General features: G+C 43.8%; 2 protein-coding genes across 2 annotated transcripts; both read right to left on the reverse strand.

The window, feature by feature from the left end:
• Nucleotides 1-3,384: 3,384 nt before the first annotated feature.
• On the reverse strand, nucleotides 3,385-6,858 carry LOC106585437 (CCN family member 1-like). The gene is made up of 5 exons (XM_014171631.3): nucleotides 6,444-6,858; nucleotides 5,913-6,126; nucleotides 5,311-5,676; nucleotides 4,967-5,151; nucleotides 3,385-4,716 (listed from the first exon to the last, which is right to left on the reverse strand). The coding sequence occupies exons 1-5, from the start codon at nucleotides 6,513-6,515 to the stop codon at nucleotides 4,414-4,416; spliced, it is 1,140 nt and encodes a 379-aa protein (XP_014027106.1). The 5' UTR covers nucleotides 6,516-6,858; the 3' UTR covers nucleotides 3,385-4,413.
• A 6,424-nt stretch (nucleotides 6,859-13,282) lies between these two features.
• On the reverse strand, nucleotides 13,283-18,386 carry LOC106585436 (uncharacterized). Its single transcript, XM_014171629.3, has 11 exons — nucleotides 18,257-18,386; nucleotides 17,735-17,900; nucleotides 17,414-17,588; nucleotides 17,216-17,288; nucleotides 16,915-17,033; nucleotides 16,667-16,733; nucleotides 16,169-16,534; nucleotides 15,270-15,465; nucleotides 14,886-15,049; nucleotides 14,671-14,776; nucleotides 13,283-14,503 (listed from the first exon to the last, which is right to left on the reverse strand). The coding sequence occupies exons 2-11, from the start codon at nucleotides 17,889-17,891 to the stop codon at nucleotides 14,409-14,411; spliced, it is 1,518 nt and encodes a 505-aa protein (XP_014027104.1). The 5' UTR covers nucleotides 17,892-17,900; nucleotides 18,257-18,386; the 3' UTR covers nucleotides 13,283-14,408.
• Between the last annotated feature and the right edge of the window lie 297 nt (nucleotides 18,387-18,683).

The following is an 18,683-nucleotide window of genomic DNA, read 5'->3' on the forward strand; positions in this document are numbered from 1 at the left end:
ACTATTAACCGAATAGCGCAAGCGGGTATTTAATTCGCTTCTTGGTGACGTTTTGAACATGCAGTGTGCGCAGCCACTAGACTCTCAGGGGTGGGGTTACTGTCAAAATGATTTATGTGTTTGGAGAGGGCCATTGTACATTTTCTCATTAGATTGAACCAAACTAAACCGTTTCCAATATGACAATCGATTCCACAATTCATATGTGCAATTAAAACGCATAGACTGTCAATAACCACTTCCACCTTACAATTCATATATTCGGAATAATACAAATTTGACGTTTACCAGACATTACCATTTACTTTTAATTAAGAGAAGTTTGGGCGAGATGTGGCAATACATTTATTTGAATATAGTTTATTTGAATAGTTACTATATTATTGTGTAGGTTAAATTATGTATTTTCGTATCATATCTTTCATAGTAAATAAAGAGCTGGGGATCAACAATAAGAAAACCAAACATTTTCAAATAAGACTGAATCCTAGTATTATGAATGTTATTAGAGTAGGCCAAATACACAGTGGTTAAATTGACCATGGGTCAAAGGGAGAGCCCGGCTCAACCCTGACCCTAGCCCTAGCTTCATGTCCACACCCTGGCTCAACCCTGACCCTAGCCCTAGCTTCATGTCCACACCCTGGCTCAACCCTGACCCTATCCCTAGCTTCATGTCCACACCCTGGCTCAACCCTGACCCTAGCCCTAGCTTCATGTCCACACCCTGGCTCAACCCTGACCCTAGCCCTAGCTTCATGTCCACACCCTGGCTCAACCCTGACCCTAGCCCTAGCTTCATGTCCACACCCTGGCTCAACCCTGACCCTAGCCCTAGCTTCATGTCCACACCCTGGCTCAACCCTGACCCTAGCCCTAGCTTCATGTCCACACCCTGGCTCAACCCTGACCCTAGCCCTAGCTTCATGTCCACACCCTGGCTCAACCCTAACCCTAGCCATAAGCCTAACCTTAGCTTATTGTCCTCACCCAAGCTCAACCTAACCTGCACTGCTTGCTAGGGGCCAGTAGAGAACAGTGTTCTCTTGTGTTGTAGGCCTACTGTCTCCTCAACAGTGGGCAATGAACAATGAGAACTTCAGTGTACTGGAAAACTGTGCTGCAGAAAATGTCCACCCAGTGTTGGTTATTTTTTCCCTATATTTTTTTTATGTTTTAATGTAAAGATATGCTTTAGAGTTATATGGCTGGACAAGTTAAGTGTTGTGTTTTACACAATACATATCACAGATTGCAGCACCTGAACTGCTGGAACCTTTATATCTTGGTGAAACCTGACTCCTGTTTAGAGTGACATTTCTCTTAGGGAGAATAATTTTTGCTACAAAATAAAAAGGTGTTTGTAATTGACTTATATGACAGTTGTCTTCTGCAGAGGATGCTATGTTTTTTGGGGAGAGATTCTTCTGCTCTGGTTAACCTTCCACCCAGGCCCCCACCATACCACTACTTCCCACAGACCCTGTTTATTTCTGACATATTTCCTTTTCCTATGTTACAGCCATGCTGAAACTCAGTTCTCTGTGAGGCTGGACAACACCTGTAACTTCCAGTCTGGTGTCCAGGCCAAAGTTAACTCCACCACAGAAGGAGGCTACAGCCAAAACAATTCACAGGGGAGAGAACTACATTTATACACTGCCTTTGAGTAATGCTCATTTCACCGGATGCTCTGTTTTCATATAATATGTGTTACTGTAAGTCAACTACAGTACATGGCAAAGCTTCTGTTTAATATGGACTGGACCCTTAGAAAAATCCATACCATGATATTATAACCCAATTTTAATACTCAATACTTTAATACTCAATCAACTATCACACAGTCTCCTATAACCTCCTCCCCAGTCCTCATATTGCCATGGTTTTCACTGAAATGCAAGAGCGCCTCTTTGACAGCTGTTTTGTCAAACGTTGTCCTTGGACATCAGCTTTAGTGTTCAGTAATTCTGAGAACGATACTATTTCCCTGAATTTACAACACCAAATAGCCCCACTAGACAAACACTAGAGACCATAGTCTGGAGAAATGTGGTACAGTCAGAAGGGGTACAGCCAATAGGAGGATTGGGGCCTTTAGTGAAGACGATGGCAGATAGTACTGCGGTCTCTATGGTGATGATGGAATGCCATGTGTCCTCTGTAGGGTTTTGTCTGTCAGTGGACCAGTGAACCAAATGCAAGGAGAATGTATAGGCTTATAAGAAACCAAACTGTTGCCCTATTCCCAGCCTTATTGTCACGTCCTGACCAGTATAAGGGTTATTTCTTATTGTAGTTTGGTCAGGACGTGGCAGAGGGTATTTTGTTTATGTGGTTCGGGGTGGTGATTTATGTAGTAGGGTGTTTGATTTATTATTTCCGGGTTTTGGTCTATGTTCTATGTTTTGTATTTCTATTTTCTTTCTGGTTTGTGGTATTTCTATGTGTAGGTTAATGGGGGGTTGGACTCTCAATTGGAGGCAGGTGCTTTCTCGTTGCCTCTGATTGAGAGTCCTATATATGGGTAATTGTTTGGTGTAGTGTTGTGGGAGATTGTTTCTTGTTTTGCCTGTGTGAGCATGACAAGACTGTTTTGTTGTTCGTGAGTTCTTCATTTTGGTGTTCTCTTGATTTAAAATAAATTAACAAGATGAGCATCCACATTCCTGCTGCGTTTTGGTCCTCTATCCCCGACGACAACCGTTACACTTATCTAATACCCTTATCTAACCCTATTGTGTATGAAACCTGAATTTCAAACTGATTACAATGAGCAGGTGAATAGATGATACATTGAGATGATCCGAATACATTAAACAGTAGGCCCATGCTGTAACAGCCTCAGAGATGCCATTTAGGCAACTAGCACACTGGAAGTCAGTCTGTTCTGAGCCAGACTGACAGGTCTACAGACAGTGGTGTGATAGACAGGGGAGGAGGTCAGGGTGGAATAGATAGACAAGGGGAGAGATAGGAGACAGGGGGAGGAGGACAGGGTGTGGAATTTGGAAGGCTGCTGTGATGTTTGTGCTGCAGAGACAAGCCTGTATGTATAAAGACACAAGGAAACATGATCGTGGCTAGAGTACTGACCCCGGCCACTCTGGAGACCCAGCCCCTTCTCTCCGGTCCCAGCCCTAACCACAAAACAACAGGCTGGCTTTCAGCACTGCTCCCCTCTCTGGAGTAGTACACTCAGCAATAAAGTACCTCTACAAGGTAAACGTCAGACTCACCACCTTCTGTGAGCCTATCCCAACTCAGGAGAGACTTTTGCTTTCCCCCCTTACTGTAGCATCCCAGACCAGCCACCCGATACTGTCATCTAAATCACCATCAATTAACACACCTCTCTGAGAAACACAAGTAAGACAGAGGGGCACGTGTTGAATGTTTTTATTACATTTTTCTGAGTATTAATGATAAGAATTCAAACAATATAGAAATCTTAAATATATCAAATACAATCTTCCCTCCAGTACAAGTCTCTATACTATGAGGCAATAAAAACACACCCCGGAAAATGAGGTGATCTCCATCAATTGCCACTCCACTAAGAGTGAAGTCTGTACACTATACTCTGTCATATGACACAAATACACACATGTAAACACTCTGTTTCTCGCCCTTTCATTCTCTCACACACATAAACACTGAACTTTACACAATGTAATATACAGTTAATTACAATCATTGATGAATTTGTAGAATGATATCCTGTCCTCTTTCTACCATCGATTTATCAGACAAAACACTTCATGAATGTATGAGATTGCCCATGGTCGTCACTCATCACATCCTTACACATTCACTGGCCTCACTAATTTACTTTACTATTTCTATTATGACAAAAAGTTATGTCTTTCACATACATACATATACATTCCTTTTCCCTTGTTCCTCTGTGGTTATAGAGGAACTTGACAATGTTAACAAATAAACATTATAAATAATGAGGGGGAAAAGCAGACAACCAAACTGATTCATTTACAAGTTCAAAATGACATCAAGAAAGTGACATCAGGCCATCCATAGTCTGTTGTGCTCAGTGCTGTCCCCCCCTCCACCAGAACAGTTCTGTAACTGTGTGATCAACAGGGAAGGGACACTGGACCTGGCTGTGGAGAGCAGTTGCTCCACATCTCTCATGTCTGATAACTTGTGGCAACGTGTTAGGAAGCTTAAAGTGCAAGCGATAGTTCTGCCTGGTTGGATGGAGCGGCCACCTAGCCGAGGCTCTCTCTCCCATAGTCTGGCGCTGGTGCAGGAGGGAGAGGCTGGTGTCCAGGAAGGGACTGAAAGGCAGGGCTATCCCTGGGCAGAGGGTGGGTGGAAGATGGGGAGAGGTTAGCATGCACTAGCCCTGTCTAGTGTGTTGAGGCTAGGGTTGGGCATCCTCCTAAGCCTGCCTCAGTGCCTGAAGTTGTGGATGTCATTGTGCAGGCTGACAGAGGGCCTTGAGGGGGAACTGTGATTGTGGCAGCTCTTCTTGCAGCTGCAGCTCTGGATCCACATGACGTTGCGTGTGAAGCCCTCTCCGTCGGGACATTGGAAGCGCAGGCGGACGGTGCGGGTCAGTGAAGGGGTGCAGCATCGCCCGTCCGCACAGGAGCCACAGGTGTGAGGCCGATGGCGGCGTGTTGTGGAGCAGCCAGCAAAGTTGATCCTGATTGGCTCCTGGGGGCGCACTGTACGCTGGCACTTCTTTACCCTCTGGACAGTCAACAAACAGAGTTAGACAACTGAGCTATGTATTCCACAAAAACATTATATATTACAAAAGTTATCATAATTAAAAGTGAAATATCAAATGTTATATGTGCTCTAACGCAATTTCCCACATTAGGTAGTTGTTGTGGAATTGTTCGATTACTTGTTAGATATTACTGCACTGTCGGAACTAGAAGCACAAGCATTTCGCTACACTCGCATTAACATCTGATAACCATGTGTCTCACTTTACCTTGATTGCTGGGGTAAGCTGCAGGTCACATTGGCGGACCTGACAGAGTCGTGTCTCTCTGACCAGCCGACACTCTGCGTTGTTATTGGTCACCCGGCTTGAGATGCCCATCCCGCACGTGGTGGAACATTCCGTCCAATCAGTGGTCTGAGGGAAGCATCTGGCGCTGGGGAGGGACACCAACTCTGTGGAAGAAAAGGACAGAGTCATCAGCAACATGTTGGGTAAGGCTTGGGAAAAACTAACATATAGGGCCGGTTTCTCAGCCTAGTCCTGTACTGAAAAGCCATGACTAGACAATCTGTGCCTGGGAAACTGGCCCTTTGGGTTAGGCTTTACTGTACCTCTAAAGGTGACTCCAGTGCTGGCCTGATAGCGTGGCTGGGCCAGGGCTTGGGCCTGGAGCTGGTTGTTGATGTGGTTTTGGAGGGGTTGTGGGTCAGGTAGGGCTGCCTGTGGAAGTTCCTCTGGGTCCTCACTGATGTGGTTTTTGTCATCACACACCCACTCCTGACAGCAGCGGTCCCAGGGCCGTGCCAGCCTTGGCTGGGAGCAGCGCCAGTTGGGCAAGGGCACCTGCTGGGGACAGAGTGGCATACAGCCCACCACCCCATCCATGCAGCTGCACTGGTGCTGGCAGCTGGGCTGGAAGTCCTCTCCATGCTGGTAGACACGCCCGTTGAACTCACAGGGCCGGCCCTGGGCCTCCGCTGGGGAGAAACAGAGACATTAGCAGCACTGTGGACTTCATACCCCTATGGTAGTGTGTTACCATGATGCTGAGCAATTGACAACTATCTACCTGGATCAATCTAATGATCAAAATTCTACTACAATTCTGAAAAACCCATACCCAGCTGCTACTCCCATAATTCTGCATACTCCCATACTGGCCCAGCCACCTCATATCTCTCCCACTGATGTTAAGGGTGCTCCTGGTCCTTACCTCGGCACAGGCCTCTCTCTGGGTCTCCCCCAGCCCCCAGGTGGCAGTGCAGGCCCTTGATGTGGTCACAGGGCTGGCTGGGGCTGCAGTCCTGGTTGAACTGCCTGGCACACACCTTACAGCAGCCACAGGCGTCTGTCACCCAACTAATGCCCGCTGGGCACGATTGCGGTGAGGGACCACAGGAGCACTGGGTAGGACAGTCACTCTCCACCTGAGACAGACAGCAGGGTCAGTGTTAAACGTGAGTTAGGGTCGGCACGGCAGCAGTAGGGGGAGGTGAGGGGAATGCATTCCAGGCTGATTTCTATGACTACTGGTACAATAGTATATTAATCTCAGTGCCTTTCTTCATTGTAACAAAATACCAAAAAAGTTCAACAATTATTTTTGTAAAAAAGTATTTTTACATAGAAAAATAAAATACAGAAACACAATGTAAATATGGTCATGCAAAGTGTAGAGAGAAAGAGTGAATGGGAAATAAATACAATTAGGGCAGGAAGGTAAGAATGCATCTTTGAAACTCACCATGACAGCAGCACTGGAGAGGAGAACGAACAGTGTGGAGACGGTCCGTCTCAAACTAACCAGAGAAAACATCCCGAAGGCGTAGATTACACAATTTAAATTAGAGATAAAGATTCCGTCCTAGAGGTCGTTAGATTCTAGATTAGATACCTAGTGTCTGTGAAGATATACTGTCCAGAGCCTGCACCTGAGTCCAGAGGAGAGAAGTGTCTGTCAGTTCACTTATTCCTTCATCTGTTTGAGTGCACTAAAAGGTACACCAGTCTAGTGTTTCTTTGCCCTCCTGCAGTGTCTTTGCTCAGCATGGGTCAGCACTGCTCAGCTGGGTTAGCTCCACTTCATATAGAGATTCCCTCTGTAGTGCCTGTACTTATAGACATGGGCAGACCGCCACCTCCCTGTGACATCAGCTCTCCTCAAGGAGGAAAAGAAAGTGAATCAAGGGGAGATTGAGTGAGTGGAGTAGGAGAGGAAGAAATTGCACCAATGCTACATTACTATACTGAGAAACCATGGTTATATTACGAACATAAACTCTGTAGGCACTTCAGTGCACTGACAGCTTACTATCATATGTCCCTAATGCTATTGAGAAACTACAAAAAAAGATAATTGCTGATAAATGCATAATAAGTAAAGGTAAGTGTGGAGTGGCTTCAAATAGTATTTGATTTCTTTCAAATAGGTTGAGCATTTGATTGAACCTTTCTTTAGTGCCAGATGGGTGTGGTTTGCACTTTTGGGACTATTCCGTGGGAGAATCTCAATTGCATATTCCTCATGTCCTCTCTCCTCGCCTCCTTCTTAAGACCCATTGGATGGAAAGCCAGATTTCCCTCTAACCTTCTCCTCTAATGGGTTTTGAGAAGGAGGTGGGGAGAGGACACGAGGAGTAGGAGTATGCAATTTAAATTCTCCCCATCAGTCCCATTTTGCCTTGAAAGCTCAATCAAGTGCAGCTTAAAGGGCAATTCCACCACTTTTTAACCTCATTTTCACAGTACCAGTGTCTACATCTGTGAAAAAGATGTATTTCTAAATTTAGTAGGAAAAATCTAACATTTAAAAGTTCTATCCCATGACGTCATCAAAAGTTACAATTTTTAAAAACACTGAGATTCGCGGTGACATGGGGAGCAAGAAAACATCTTCCCTCTGGCTAGAAACTTGTTGCAGGTTTGAAAAATCAACTTTTTTTATTTATTTTTATTTTTACTTTTAACCCTACACTGTGATGTCACAGAGAAGCCTTTAATAGGACCTTTCATCTTATCTTTGTAATCACTGAACATAGAAACATGCCATTTTCACATTTGTAGACACTGATATGGTGCTGGAGTTAATGAATATGAGGTTGAAAAGTAGCACATATGTCCTTTAAGTATTTGTATTTGAATGAACACAAACACTATTTGAACCCAGGGCTGCAGGGCTGTGGGATTCCCATACTGTGGAGTGACACGGTAGCTACATTCTGGCATATGAGCGGTATTTGACAATGGGGGTCAAGTAAGACTGATGCTGTCAACAGAAAAAAACAAGTGCAGGTATAACGGAAAAAATGAGTGGGGAATCCCACTCTGGCATAGAATCCACTTTAATAGGGGAAGTGGTGATGCAGATAGCAGAGAAAATCCCTGCGTACAACTCCTCTGGCCCCAGCCACCCCATTGAAACGCATTGCCCAGGCCAGAGCACATATCCTGTGTTCCCTCCATCTCTTTCCTAATGGCCACATTCCAGGAAACAAAGGCTCTTCTACAGGTTCCCATGTTCGGTAGGAAAAACTAAACATTCCCATTGTCATCCCAGGGGGACATAAAAAGTGTTTTGTTCGAGGGCAGGAAGGCCCTGCATTAGGCCTTGGCTCTCATTGTTATGAAACACAGGAAACGTAATTTAGCACATTTGATGAGGCCACTGAAAACCTGCAGAGCGAGACAGAGAGGAGTGAGTGTGAATATAGCAAGCCTCTCACACCACAGGAGAAGGCAAAGAAAATAACTAGGACCTGTTTCTGTGGATCCTTGCTCAATTTGTCAGACCTGTCCTCACTTGTCCCAGTTCACCTTGACAAAACCACAACAGAGCTTCTTCTACAAAAGCAGATCCCCCAAAATATCAAACAAAATATAAATAATAATGGTTCAGAAAAAACACGTGTCTTAATCACATATATTTTGGACGTGTCCGAAAATCCAGTCTTTTTGGTCTGAAATTCTCCATTTTATACAGGCCATCACACATATTATTATTCAACCAGACCCAGGTCATCTCCTCCTAGGTATTGTTCCTGTGGATACACTCCACTCCTCTCCACTTAAATTGATAGATTACCTTTTAGCAGCAGAAAGGAAATGTGTTACAAAATGCACTCCCAAAAGATATGTGGTTAGGTCTATGCGTGGAACTTGCTGTTTTGGAGAGAATTACATCAATCTTTTAACATAGACAGCATAGGTATGAAGATGTCTGGTCAAAGTTCCTGTCATATCGTACTGGTCTTATTCTGGAACTTCTGGGTTTTTGTGCTTGATTCTTTCTGTTATTTTTCTTAAGTGGCTTTTACATATTGTATTCTTATTCAGACTCTTGAATTGTTTGCTTTATACAGCCAAAATGTACCCTTAACATGTGAATCTCACTACGCTCCTTTGTAAAGACTGCAAAGATATGTTGTGTATGTACTTTACATGGTCTTTATGTGCTCTTTAAATAAAATTAATGTAAAAAAAAAAGTATAATACAAGTATCTTTGAATACAAAACCGCTTCAGAAATTGAAGAATTGCGAAAAATGAACCAAAATGAAAAACCAAATCTAAAAACCACCATGGATGTGTTGAGAGTTGAGGCAGCAGGAATCTATCTCAGTGTGAATAAAGATCAGTGGGTGGGAGCAGAGGGGAATCACAGAGAGCAGGTGTTGCTACTAACCTGCCTGCCACTGATGTGGGGACGGAGGAGCACTGTGGAGAGAAAGGAGGAATGGAGGGAGAGAGGTGAGCCACAAGCAGCACCTTACACAAACACCCAGGCTACTGGGCTGAAACCACTGGGACACTGGGGATGTTTGAGAGAGAGCACCTTTTTGGGGAGGGAGGGGTGGGAGAAGGAGGGCAGCTGTCTGGATTCCTGGCATTCCTGGCCCACAAAGGCAGGATGTGTGTGCTGGCCGTGGTTTGGCAAGTCCCCCCTGGCCTTCAGCCAGTCATTGTTTGTCAGATAGACAAACATTTCCAAAACAGGGGGGTCAGGAGCCCTGGTGATTTATCAATGCTGTCCCTTTCCAATCTACTCAACCTAGTCTCAATCTACTCAGCCTAGTCTCAATCTACACCAACAAACCACCACCCAGATTTACTCCTATCCACTCCTGTGTCTGCAGTCTGCCCATCTGTACTGTATGACAGCAGTTAGCAGCTTTACTATTTTGGAGGCTTTTACAACAGCTTGATTTCTGGTCTACTCACAGTCTGAAGATAATGGTCTGTGGAAATGTTGATATTGTTGGCAGCCCTGATGCCTGTAAGTACCCTGCGTAGTGCCGAGAAGGGCCAATGATGATGGGTATACTCAAGTATCATTGGTGAAGAAGTGGGTAAACAGGAAGTCTACAGTATCTACATAACACTCAGGAAGAGGTGTTCTAATGCCCTAAAGACTGACAGTCAGTAATCCAAACAGACCTGCCCTGAACACATAAATCAGTGTAACTGGGTTTGTGGGTGTAAGTATTCCATACAGTATCATTGCAAACAGACAGTTTCATCAAGTCAACTTTATCAGACTGGTGTACTGTATAATGAGAGTCCTAGTGTAGAATCAGCTGTGTACGTGTGATGCACCCTAGCCCAACTCATGACACCCCCTCTATAGGTCAGGCTTCCACTGAATTCCTCACACTAACGTCCTAAAAACCTTGGCTGGTACACTCACACACTCAATCATCAGTAACCCTTCAAATGGTCCAATCAAAGAGTGCTTGTTTGTTTGCTAAATGCCCATAATTGTACATGTATGAGAGAGAATACCGATTATACAACAATTCTTTAAATACGTTACATTTTGTACATTCCTGTAAGGCAGTTGAGCAAGACAGCTGTGAAAAGGGTGATGTCAGGGGGCCCGGTCATTGGGCGTATGGATCCACGACTGGGGGTAGACATCTGTGCATCTCTCCTCCAGTACTCTCCTCCATGAGGCCCCAGGGCAGAGCATGATAAGTAGACCTGTGCTAGCCTAATGCAGGTGTGGCTCTCCTGCACCCATTAAGAGACAAAAGGGCCTCATTTACCCAAGCAGGAGAGCAGAGGGAACCCGTGGCCTGTGCATTCCTTCACCCAGCCTAATAGGAGTGATGAAAGCAGCCAGGAGAAGAGACCCCCTCAGCAGAGCTCTCCACAGCACTGCAACAACCTGTCCATTGTGTGCCTGACTGACATGAGCAGGTGTGCTATAGTCAGGTACAGAGAGACAGACACACCTTCTCTGAGAGAGGAGAGGTATGCATGCCCACTGTAATCAGTCAGCCCATGCTGTAACCCAAAACTACTGCTGAATCACTTGATATTGTGAAGCACACCCAACCTACACAAGGTTAGGAGTTTTGGAATAATTGCATGATAGCCAGGCACAATACAAACGCAATGCATGGAAACAAAAATAGAATCCCAGGACAGAACTACTAGGCTGTGACAAGATATTCATTATAAACCATCTACTGTAACTGAGAATCCAGACCACCTACACACAGTCCATTTCAAAATGAATCCTTCCTTTTACCTAATACACTGTGGCTACTTATAGCCTACATCAATTGAAAATACTTTGATTCTCCTCCCAATCCAAAAATGTAATCAGACAAACAGATTATGGGCCAAGGCAACCATACCTACTGACACTGCTTTTTGCTCCAGTGAATCTGAGGGTTCTTAAACTGCACACTGCATATTAAACTAAGTACACCAAAAAAATCTAACTTGCATTTCAAAGGGACTTTAGTGTGGGAGTTGCTGGTGTAGCTGCCTGACAGAGAGTGTCCTGTTAGTGGGGAGGTGAGACGGGAACGGGCTGTGTGGCACCATTACACAGTGGTGCCTATGATTCAGAGGGGAACATTTTATCGCAAAGAGCTGTAAACAGAAAGTTCTAGGGTTATCCAACAGGGATGGTGACACAAACACATAAAGCTTACTGTGACTGAATGGGCCACTAGGCTGGTAATAGCCTAGAAAATGTAACACACCATACACTTGATATTTCATGCAATCTACAGCTGATGATAAAACAGCTATGCATGTCCAGGTAAGGGAGTCAGGCCTACTGGATATTCACACTCCACTATCATAGTTCAGAGCATTAAGCAATACTTTCTTTAAGTAGTTAGATACTTTGTTATCCAGCAGCTTGCAGCAGGCACTAATACCTAACGACCAATATTCAGTGTTATGCCACCTAAAAATAGGCCAGTTTGTTTGCTCTGACATTCAACTTACTTGAGGTCATTCCTAATCAATGGCTTCTTTATACCCTGGTGCAGTGGTGTAAAATACTTAAGTAAAAATACTTTGAAGTACTACTTAAGTAGTTGTTTTGGGTATCTGTAATTGACTTCACTATTTATATTTTTGACAACTTTTACTTTACTACATTCCTAAAGAAAACAACGTACTTTTTACTCCATACATTTATCCTGACACCCAAAAGTTCTCATTACATTTTGCATGGCTAACAGGACAGGAAATGGTCCAATTCACGCACTTAGCAAGGGAACATCCCTGATCATTACTACTGCCTCTGATCTGGCGGACTCACTAAACACAAATGCTTTGTTTGTAAATTATGTCTGAGTGTTGGAGCGTGCCCCAGGCTATCCATTAAAAAATAAAAATCTAAAATGTGCCTTTTTGTTTGCTTAATAAACAATTTGAAATTATTTATACTTTTACTTTTTACTTTTGATGCTTAAGTATATTTTTGCAATTACATTTACTTTTGACACATAAGTATATTTAAAACCAAATACTTTGAGACTTTCACTCAAGTAGTACTTTACTGGATGACTTTCACTTTTACTTGAGTCATTTTCTATTAAGGCATCTTTACTTTTACTCAAGTATGACAATTGGGTACGTTTTCCACCACTGCCCTGGTGAATTGAATCAAAACAGGACCTTTACGATAGGAAAAAATACGAAATCAAATCTATACAATAATGTATATGCCGCAGAAAGAGGCCTTTCCCTGATAGGAGATGCTCTGGGGTTAAGGGAGTAAGAGAGAAACATGTTGAACACATCACTATTATAACTTGTAGTACTTTCTGCTTTTAAAACCTTGCCTTTTACAGAGATAATTTAAGTAAAAGAGGGCATCAGACAGGTTCAGTTCAGCCAGTTCTTTCCTCAACCCAGCTTTGTTACAGTGAGAGTCAGTGCTTAATAAGTACTGTTACTGTGAGGCCCTCATAGGAGGAGCACCTGGCAGAGCAGCAGGAAACCTCTCCTGGGCGTCTACTCCACTAGCAGTAGCACTGCTAGCCTAACCTCCTGCACCCAACACTGGCCTTCACATCCTCTGCTACATTATAAACCACTGACTGCTGCTGCAGTCATAATTAGGCCAAGGACAGAGAGCGGAAATGAGCGCAGCTGGAGAGTCGAGGGGGTACCATCAACTATTCCATAAACAAACTGACTGAACCATAGCCCTAGCCCTATGATGTGATCCAACCCCAGAGCCCCTTCTTTCAGTTGTCATGGCGAATGTATATATTTGGGCTGCTGGACGGACAGGAGCCACGGTTGTGACAGAGCTCCCAAAATATGTGGAACCAAGTTTATCTTTTGTAGACGATTTTATCATAATAAAAACACATTTTAACTATGTTTTAAAGTGAAATATTTAGAGGTTGGCAATGGCAACTGATCAAAACAGACAAATTGGGAATTTCCTCGATGACTCTACAGTGACACCTGGTGCCCTCTTATAACCATGAAGGTGGTGGACTCTACGTAAACCCTGTGGTGAGAAGCACCTACAATCCTGATATGCAAGGCTACCATGAAGCTGACTAATGTCAAATAATCAAATACTGAATCATGACATAACTGAATAAGAATTGTTGATTGATTGTTGAATAAGGATTAGGCAGTATAAATCATGTAAGTTAACATACACTGAGTGGACAAAACATTAAATTAAGGACACCTTCCTAATATTGAGTTACACCCCCGCTTTTGCCCTCAGAACAGCCTCACTTCGTTGGGGCATGGACTTTACAACGTGTCGAAAGCGTTTCACAGGGATGCTGGCCCATATTGACTCCAATGCTTCCCACAGTTGTGTCAAGTTGGCTGGATGTCCTTTGGGTGGTGGACCATTCTTGATACACAAAACTGTTGAGTTCTTGACACAAACCGCTGTGCCTAGAACCTACTACCATACCCTGTTCAAAGGCACTTAAATCTTTTATCTTGCCCATTCACCATCTGAATGGCACACATACACAATCCATTTCTATATTGTCTCAAGGCTTAACAATCATTCTTTAACCTGTCTCCTCCCATTTCATCTACACTGATTGAAGTGGATTTAACAAGTGACATCAATAAGGAATCATAGCTTTGACCTGGATTCACCTGGCCAGTCTATGACATGGAAAGAGCAAGTGTCCTTAATGTTTTGTACACTTAGAGTATATTGTTACATTACCATGTTAGGCTATACTTGACATGAAAAAAAAGCAAGCTACCAGATGTATTTATCTAAAGCATAAGGATAGCTCTGGATGAAATATGTGAATGTTCACAGGCATGATGAGTACATTTACTCCTGGATCTTAGTCCTGGATCGTTCAGTGTCTGTCTCGTCATATTCAAGTTTAACCATCTCCACAGGTATCGGAGTTGACGATAGATGGTGGAGGGGATGGCTGGGACCCTGAAGGCCTGTGCCCTTTGTCCTAAGAGCTCCTACCCGGCCTCTCTAGGGCTCCTAGACCTCCTTCAGCATCTCTCTCTGAGCATAAGCCAAATTCATTATCCTCTCCTTGACAGTCTGTGGAATCACATGGAGATTAGGAGAATTATCTGAGAATATATTGCATATATGGACACTTCTGATGTACAAATGTACATACATTTAAAAAAGTAGCAGATGAATGACAATAACAAATATAAACGTTAAAAACTGAGAACCATCCTATACGGTATTGATATACTCACCACTGTAGTGTGAAGCTGTGTCCTGAAGGTGCATCATGGAGTTCTGAGGAGCGATGGTGCCCTTGTTGCCTGGATTCACATCACTTAGGTAATCTCCATCTAGGAGCTTAAAGAACATGTCAGATCAGTTTCAAATGCAGGGCTGAATTTTGGTTTTGATTGGTTCACGTTGAGTGTGTTGGCTAGCTTTGAGAGGTGTAGAGTTGGACAATTACTTGGTGCAAGGGGTTTTGACAGCTGAGGTTGGATCTGCTACAGAACTTGAAGGAACTCTTTGACACCAATGAGTTAAGGCACTTGGATATGGAGGCTAGTGGACCACCACCATGGCCACACCACATCCCATCCACACATTCCAGGCAGCGCCACACAGCTGGACCTGCAATGCACACACATCTTCCTCAACAACATTCTTTGCAATCTTTCTCTCTATTGGCATCACACCAAAAAACATATACAAGGTTGTTACAAATGAGCGGTTCTTTGATCACCTTGATCCATTCAATGCCAAATCTACAAATCTGTAAGTCTCTTTGTGACAGCATGGCACAGCGTCCTGACTTGCATACAATATGCAGCCTAGAGCTCCAGTGTGTTACCTTTGGACAGAGGGCTCCTTGGGTCGTGATGGAGCATGGCCTTTGGGATGGGGTAGAAACCAAAGCCTTTCTGGCTGACAGTCATGTCCTCTGGGGGAAATGGCTTCTCTCTGTCACAGTTGGGTGGAAGGTTGTGCTTCCTCCACAGATAGGTCTGTCTTCTCAGACTATCCCAGTCAATGCCACCCCCACCATTCTAGAGTAAAAGCCATGATGACAGAAGAAAAAGGAAATAGAGATTTAAAAAACTCAACCAAAACAACAACATGGGTTGCCAGATTTTCCTTATTCAAGTGTAACACTCTACAAAAATATATTTTCGACTAAACTAGCGGTTCCTCGCTTCATTTCCACCCACCAACAGGACATTACAATAGACAAGTGTTGTCTACAATAAGTAGCATACATCCCAGACAGTGTATTTGGCAATAATTCAGTTAAGTTTAAACTCTTCATTTATTTATCAACAGCTGAGCAGGAATTTGTTCCATTCTTCCTGGACTAAAGAGTGGCTGTTTGAGGAAGTACGTGACTACTGACCACTCCCTACATGAGATGCTGAAAACAGAAAATAAACAGTTATAAAACCAGGCAGAAAAGCTGAGTGTAATAGGAGCTATCGGGGCCTGCATCTCCAGAACCAATGCCCAGTCTCACTCTCCCGTGACTCTCCCTCACTGTGGAGCCAAAGCAGGGTTTTCCCTCTCTCAACCACTCAGCAAGCCTGATGAATATGGATTCAAAGGCAGCAACATGCTTCATGGCTGTTGGTTACATGTAAATTAAACAGCACTGGAGACAGGCCTTTTAATGATCAGACAGACCAGTCATACTCAGAGCAGAGAATCATTATGTAAAAAGAGAATGCCATGGGACAGTAGTATGATAGTATGAGTGACCTTGCTGTCCAGTTTGTACTTGTACGTTGAGAGGTCCTGCTGGGTGTGTCTTCTCAGTACCCTCTCCCTGACACTGTGGAACACCACAGGCTTGTTCCTGAGGAGGAAAGCACTGGGGATCCTGGGTGCTGGGGGAGGGTGTGGGCTGGTATGAGCCTGGGTCTGGGCCTCCTCCTCCTCCCTGTTGGGGTCAGTGTCTGTGTCAGGTTTGGCCAGGGCAAGGTCTGTTGGGTGGACAGTTTGCTGTGCCACTGGGGAGCTCAACCCATGCTCACTTTTCGGCTTTGACGTCAATGTTGTCAGCTGGAACGGCACCCTCTTCCGCACATTCTTGGACTCTTGGACTTGAATTCTTGGATTTCTGTTCTATAATATACAAGAAAGACTAGTAAATGTAACTGGTTAATGAAATAGGCCTATTCATTAACACTAATGTAATACAAAGACAAATAACCTGCCACATACAATTTATGAAAGCCGTGTAAATATGGTACTCACAATTTTTGAGGTTTTTAAGGACGGAAGGCAAATGAGCTCCTTGACAGGTACATAGGGAGATTTAGGCCTGTGATCAAAAAAGGCAATTTGCATATCTGCCAAGTTTAACGCCTAAAAAGGTAATGTGGTAATCAAACGATGCAAATTTCCAAGGTCTAGGCCTACAACATAAAAAGTACAGCATAAAGTGACTGAGTATGATGAAAAATAAAGATACAATCAACATCAAATACAATAAATCAAGTGACCTGTTTCGGGCTTGGCACTGCGGGATGTGTTGGGGATTGGGTACCCACATCACTACGGAGCCAGAGCCCCATGATGCACTGGAACAGCTGGCCAACTGATTGATCTGAGCTGTGTTGAGCTACAATAACACCCACAACAGACATTGCACTGGATCCGCCATACTCCGATTAATATTACTCACCATTGAAAAGTATAGCCTACAAATACTCCATCTTTGGTTTTCAACAAAGGGTGTAAGACAAAGTCAGCAAGCCTTGCATCTGACTTTAGGCCTACTGTCTCTGTGTAACTGTGACAAACCTTTACTTCCTTGTGTTGTTTATTACGAGGACTATGGTCAACAGAGTTTAACCCTGGAACGTGAAGATCTGCACTGCAAAGAAGAATTAGAGAGTAGGAGGACCCCTATGCAAAACCATTGTTTAAACTTTGACTATAAATGATAACTCTGTTCCTGAATGGCAATATACTACATTGACTTATTAGGCTATTACTAACCTTGTGTTATGCTCCCGCTGGTGGGCTTGTGTCTGGCTGGAGAGAAGAGTTAGAGAGGCATCTGTGGCAAAATTCTTCTTGCTAAGCGTCTTGTAAAGCAGCTTCACTTTAGGGGTCTTTTGGCCCTCAGTCGACTCCGATACATTAACCACACTAAGGGTTGGAAACTCTTCCACTGAACAGCAAGAACAGCACTGTTAATCCACTTTGACATATGGTCCATATGAGCCAGCAGCTGCTCAATGCATTTTGCAGTACTGCTGTGTGTGTTTGAAAGAGAAAGAGAGGAGAGAAATTGAATTGCAATACATGACTGCCTACCATCTACAGGGGCTCTGCCCCCATCTGATGTTCTTTGCTTTATGTAGTGTGGGACGCCTTTGGCAATGCGCTGCTCCGACTCCCAGCAGCAAGGATGAGCGCACGTCGCCCAGAAACAGTGGGCCTCATCCAAAACCTCACTGGCAAGGCTGCCCATGGATAACACCTGAGTGAGAGAATGCAATCATGTAGCTAGTCCTGTAGTACATATACTACTGTTAGCTATCTAATGTCCATACTAGCATACCACTTAGAATGCATTCCCAATAATAGCTAGCTACATTGGTTCAATCTATGTAGCTAATGTGCTATTGTGAATATTATAACAGAGCCGCTAACATTTTTGGAGAAGCACCTGGCCTTGTGCTCTGTCTGTTTCTCGTTAATTGGAAGGAAACTACTTTTTTTAAGAGAAACTTAGTGTACTAGTAGCTAGCTAGTCAGCCAGCCATTTCTACAGTAACGTTAACTCTGCAATACTTATTGAGAAAAACCCCCAGTCCGAGTGCAACGCATACGTACCTCGTGTATGGCAACCTAGATAACTGAATTGAATAACTATGCTGGGCTAATTTAGCCAGAGAAAATTAAACGTCGCAAGTAAACAACTCTGCTAGCTAGCTACCCAAGAGCCAACTGTCAGAACTTGCGTTGCCAAGCAACGGCGAGACACTTCCATACTAGTTCTCCACCTGCTGGTCAGTTTTTACACCAAAACCCATCCTCTTGGAGGATGCTCTGCACAACCTTCCATACCCATGAGTCATTTTAGGCATACTTTATTATATGGTGTTATGGTAAATGTGTCAACACCAAATTATGATCCAGTTGTCGATGTATTTTTAAACGTTTTCATTGCAGTAAGTATGCTATAGGCTAGCGGTATCAGCATTCATTGATTGCAGGTCGTTGGTTTGATTATGGATGTCATACCAAAATGATGCAGAAA

This window comes from Salmo salar, chromosome 24 (genome assembly GCF_965601325.2).
Source record: "Salmo salar chromosome 24, fSalSal1, whole genome shotgun sequence".
In the NCBI taxonomy this organism is placed as follows: domain Eukaryota; kingdom Metazoa; phylum Chordata; class Actinopteri; order Salmoniformes; family Salmonidae; genus Salmo; species Salmo salar.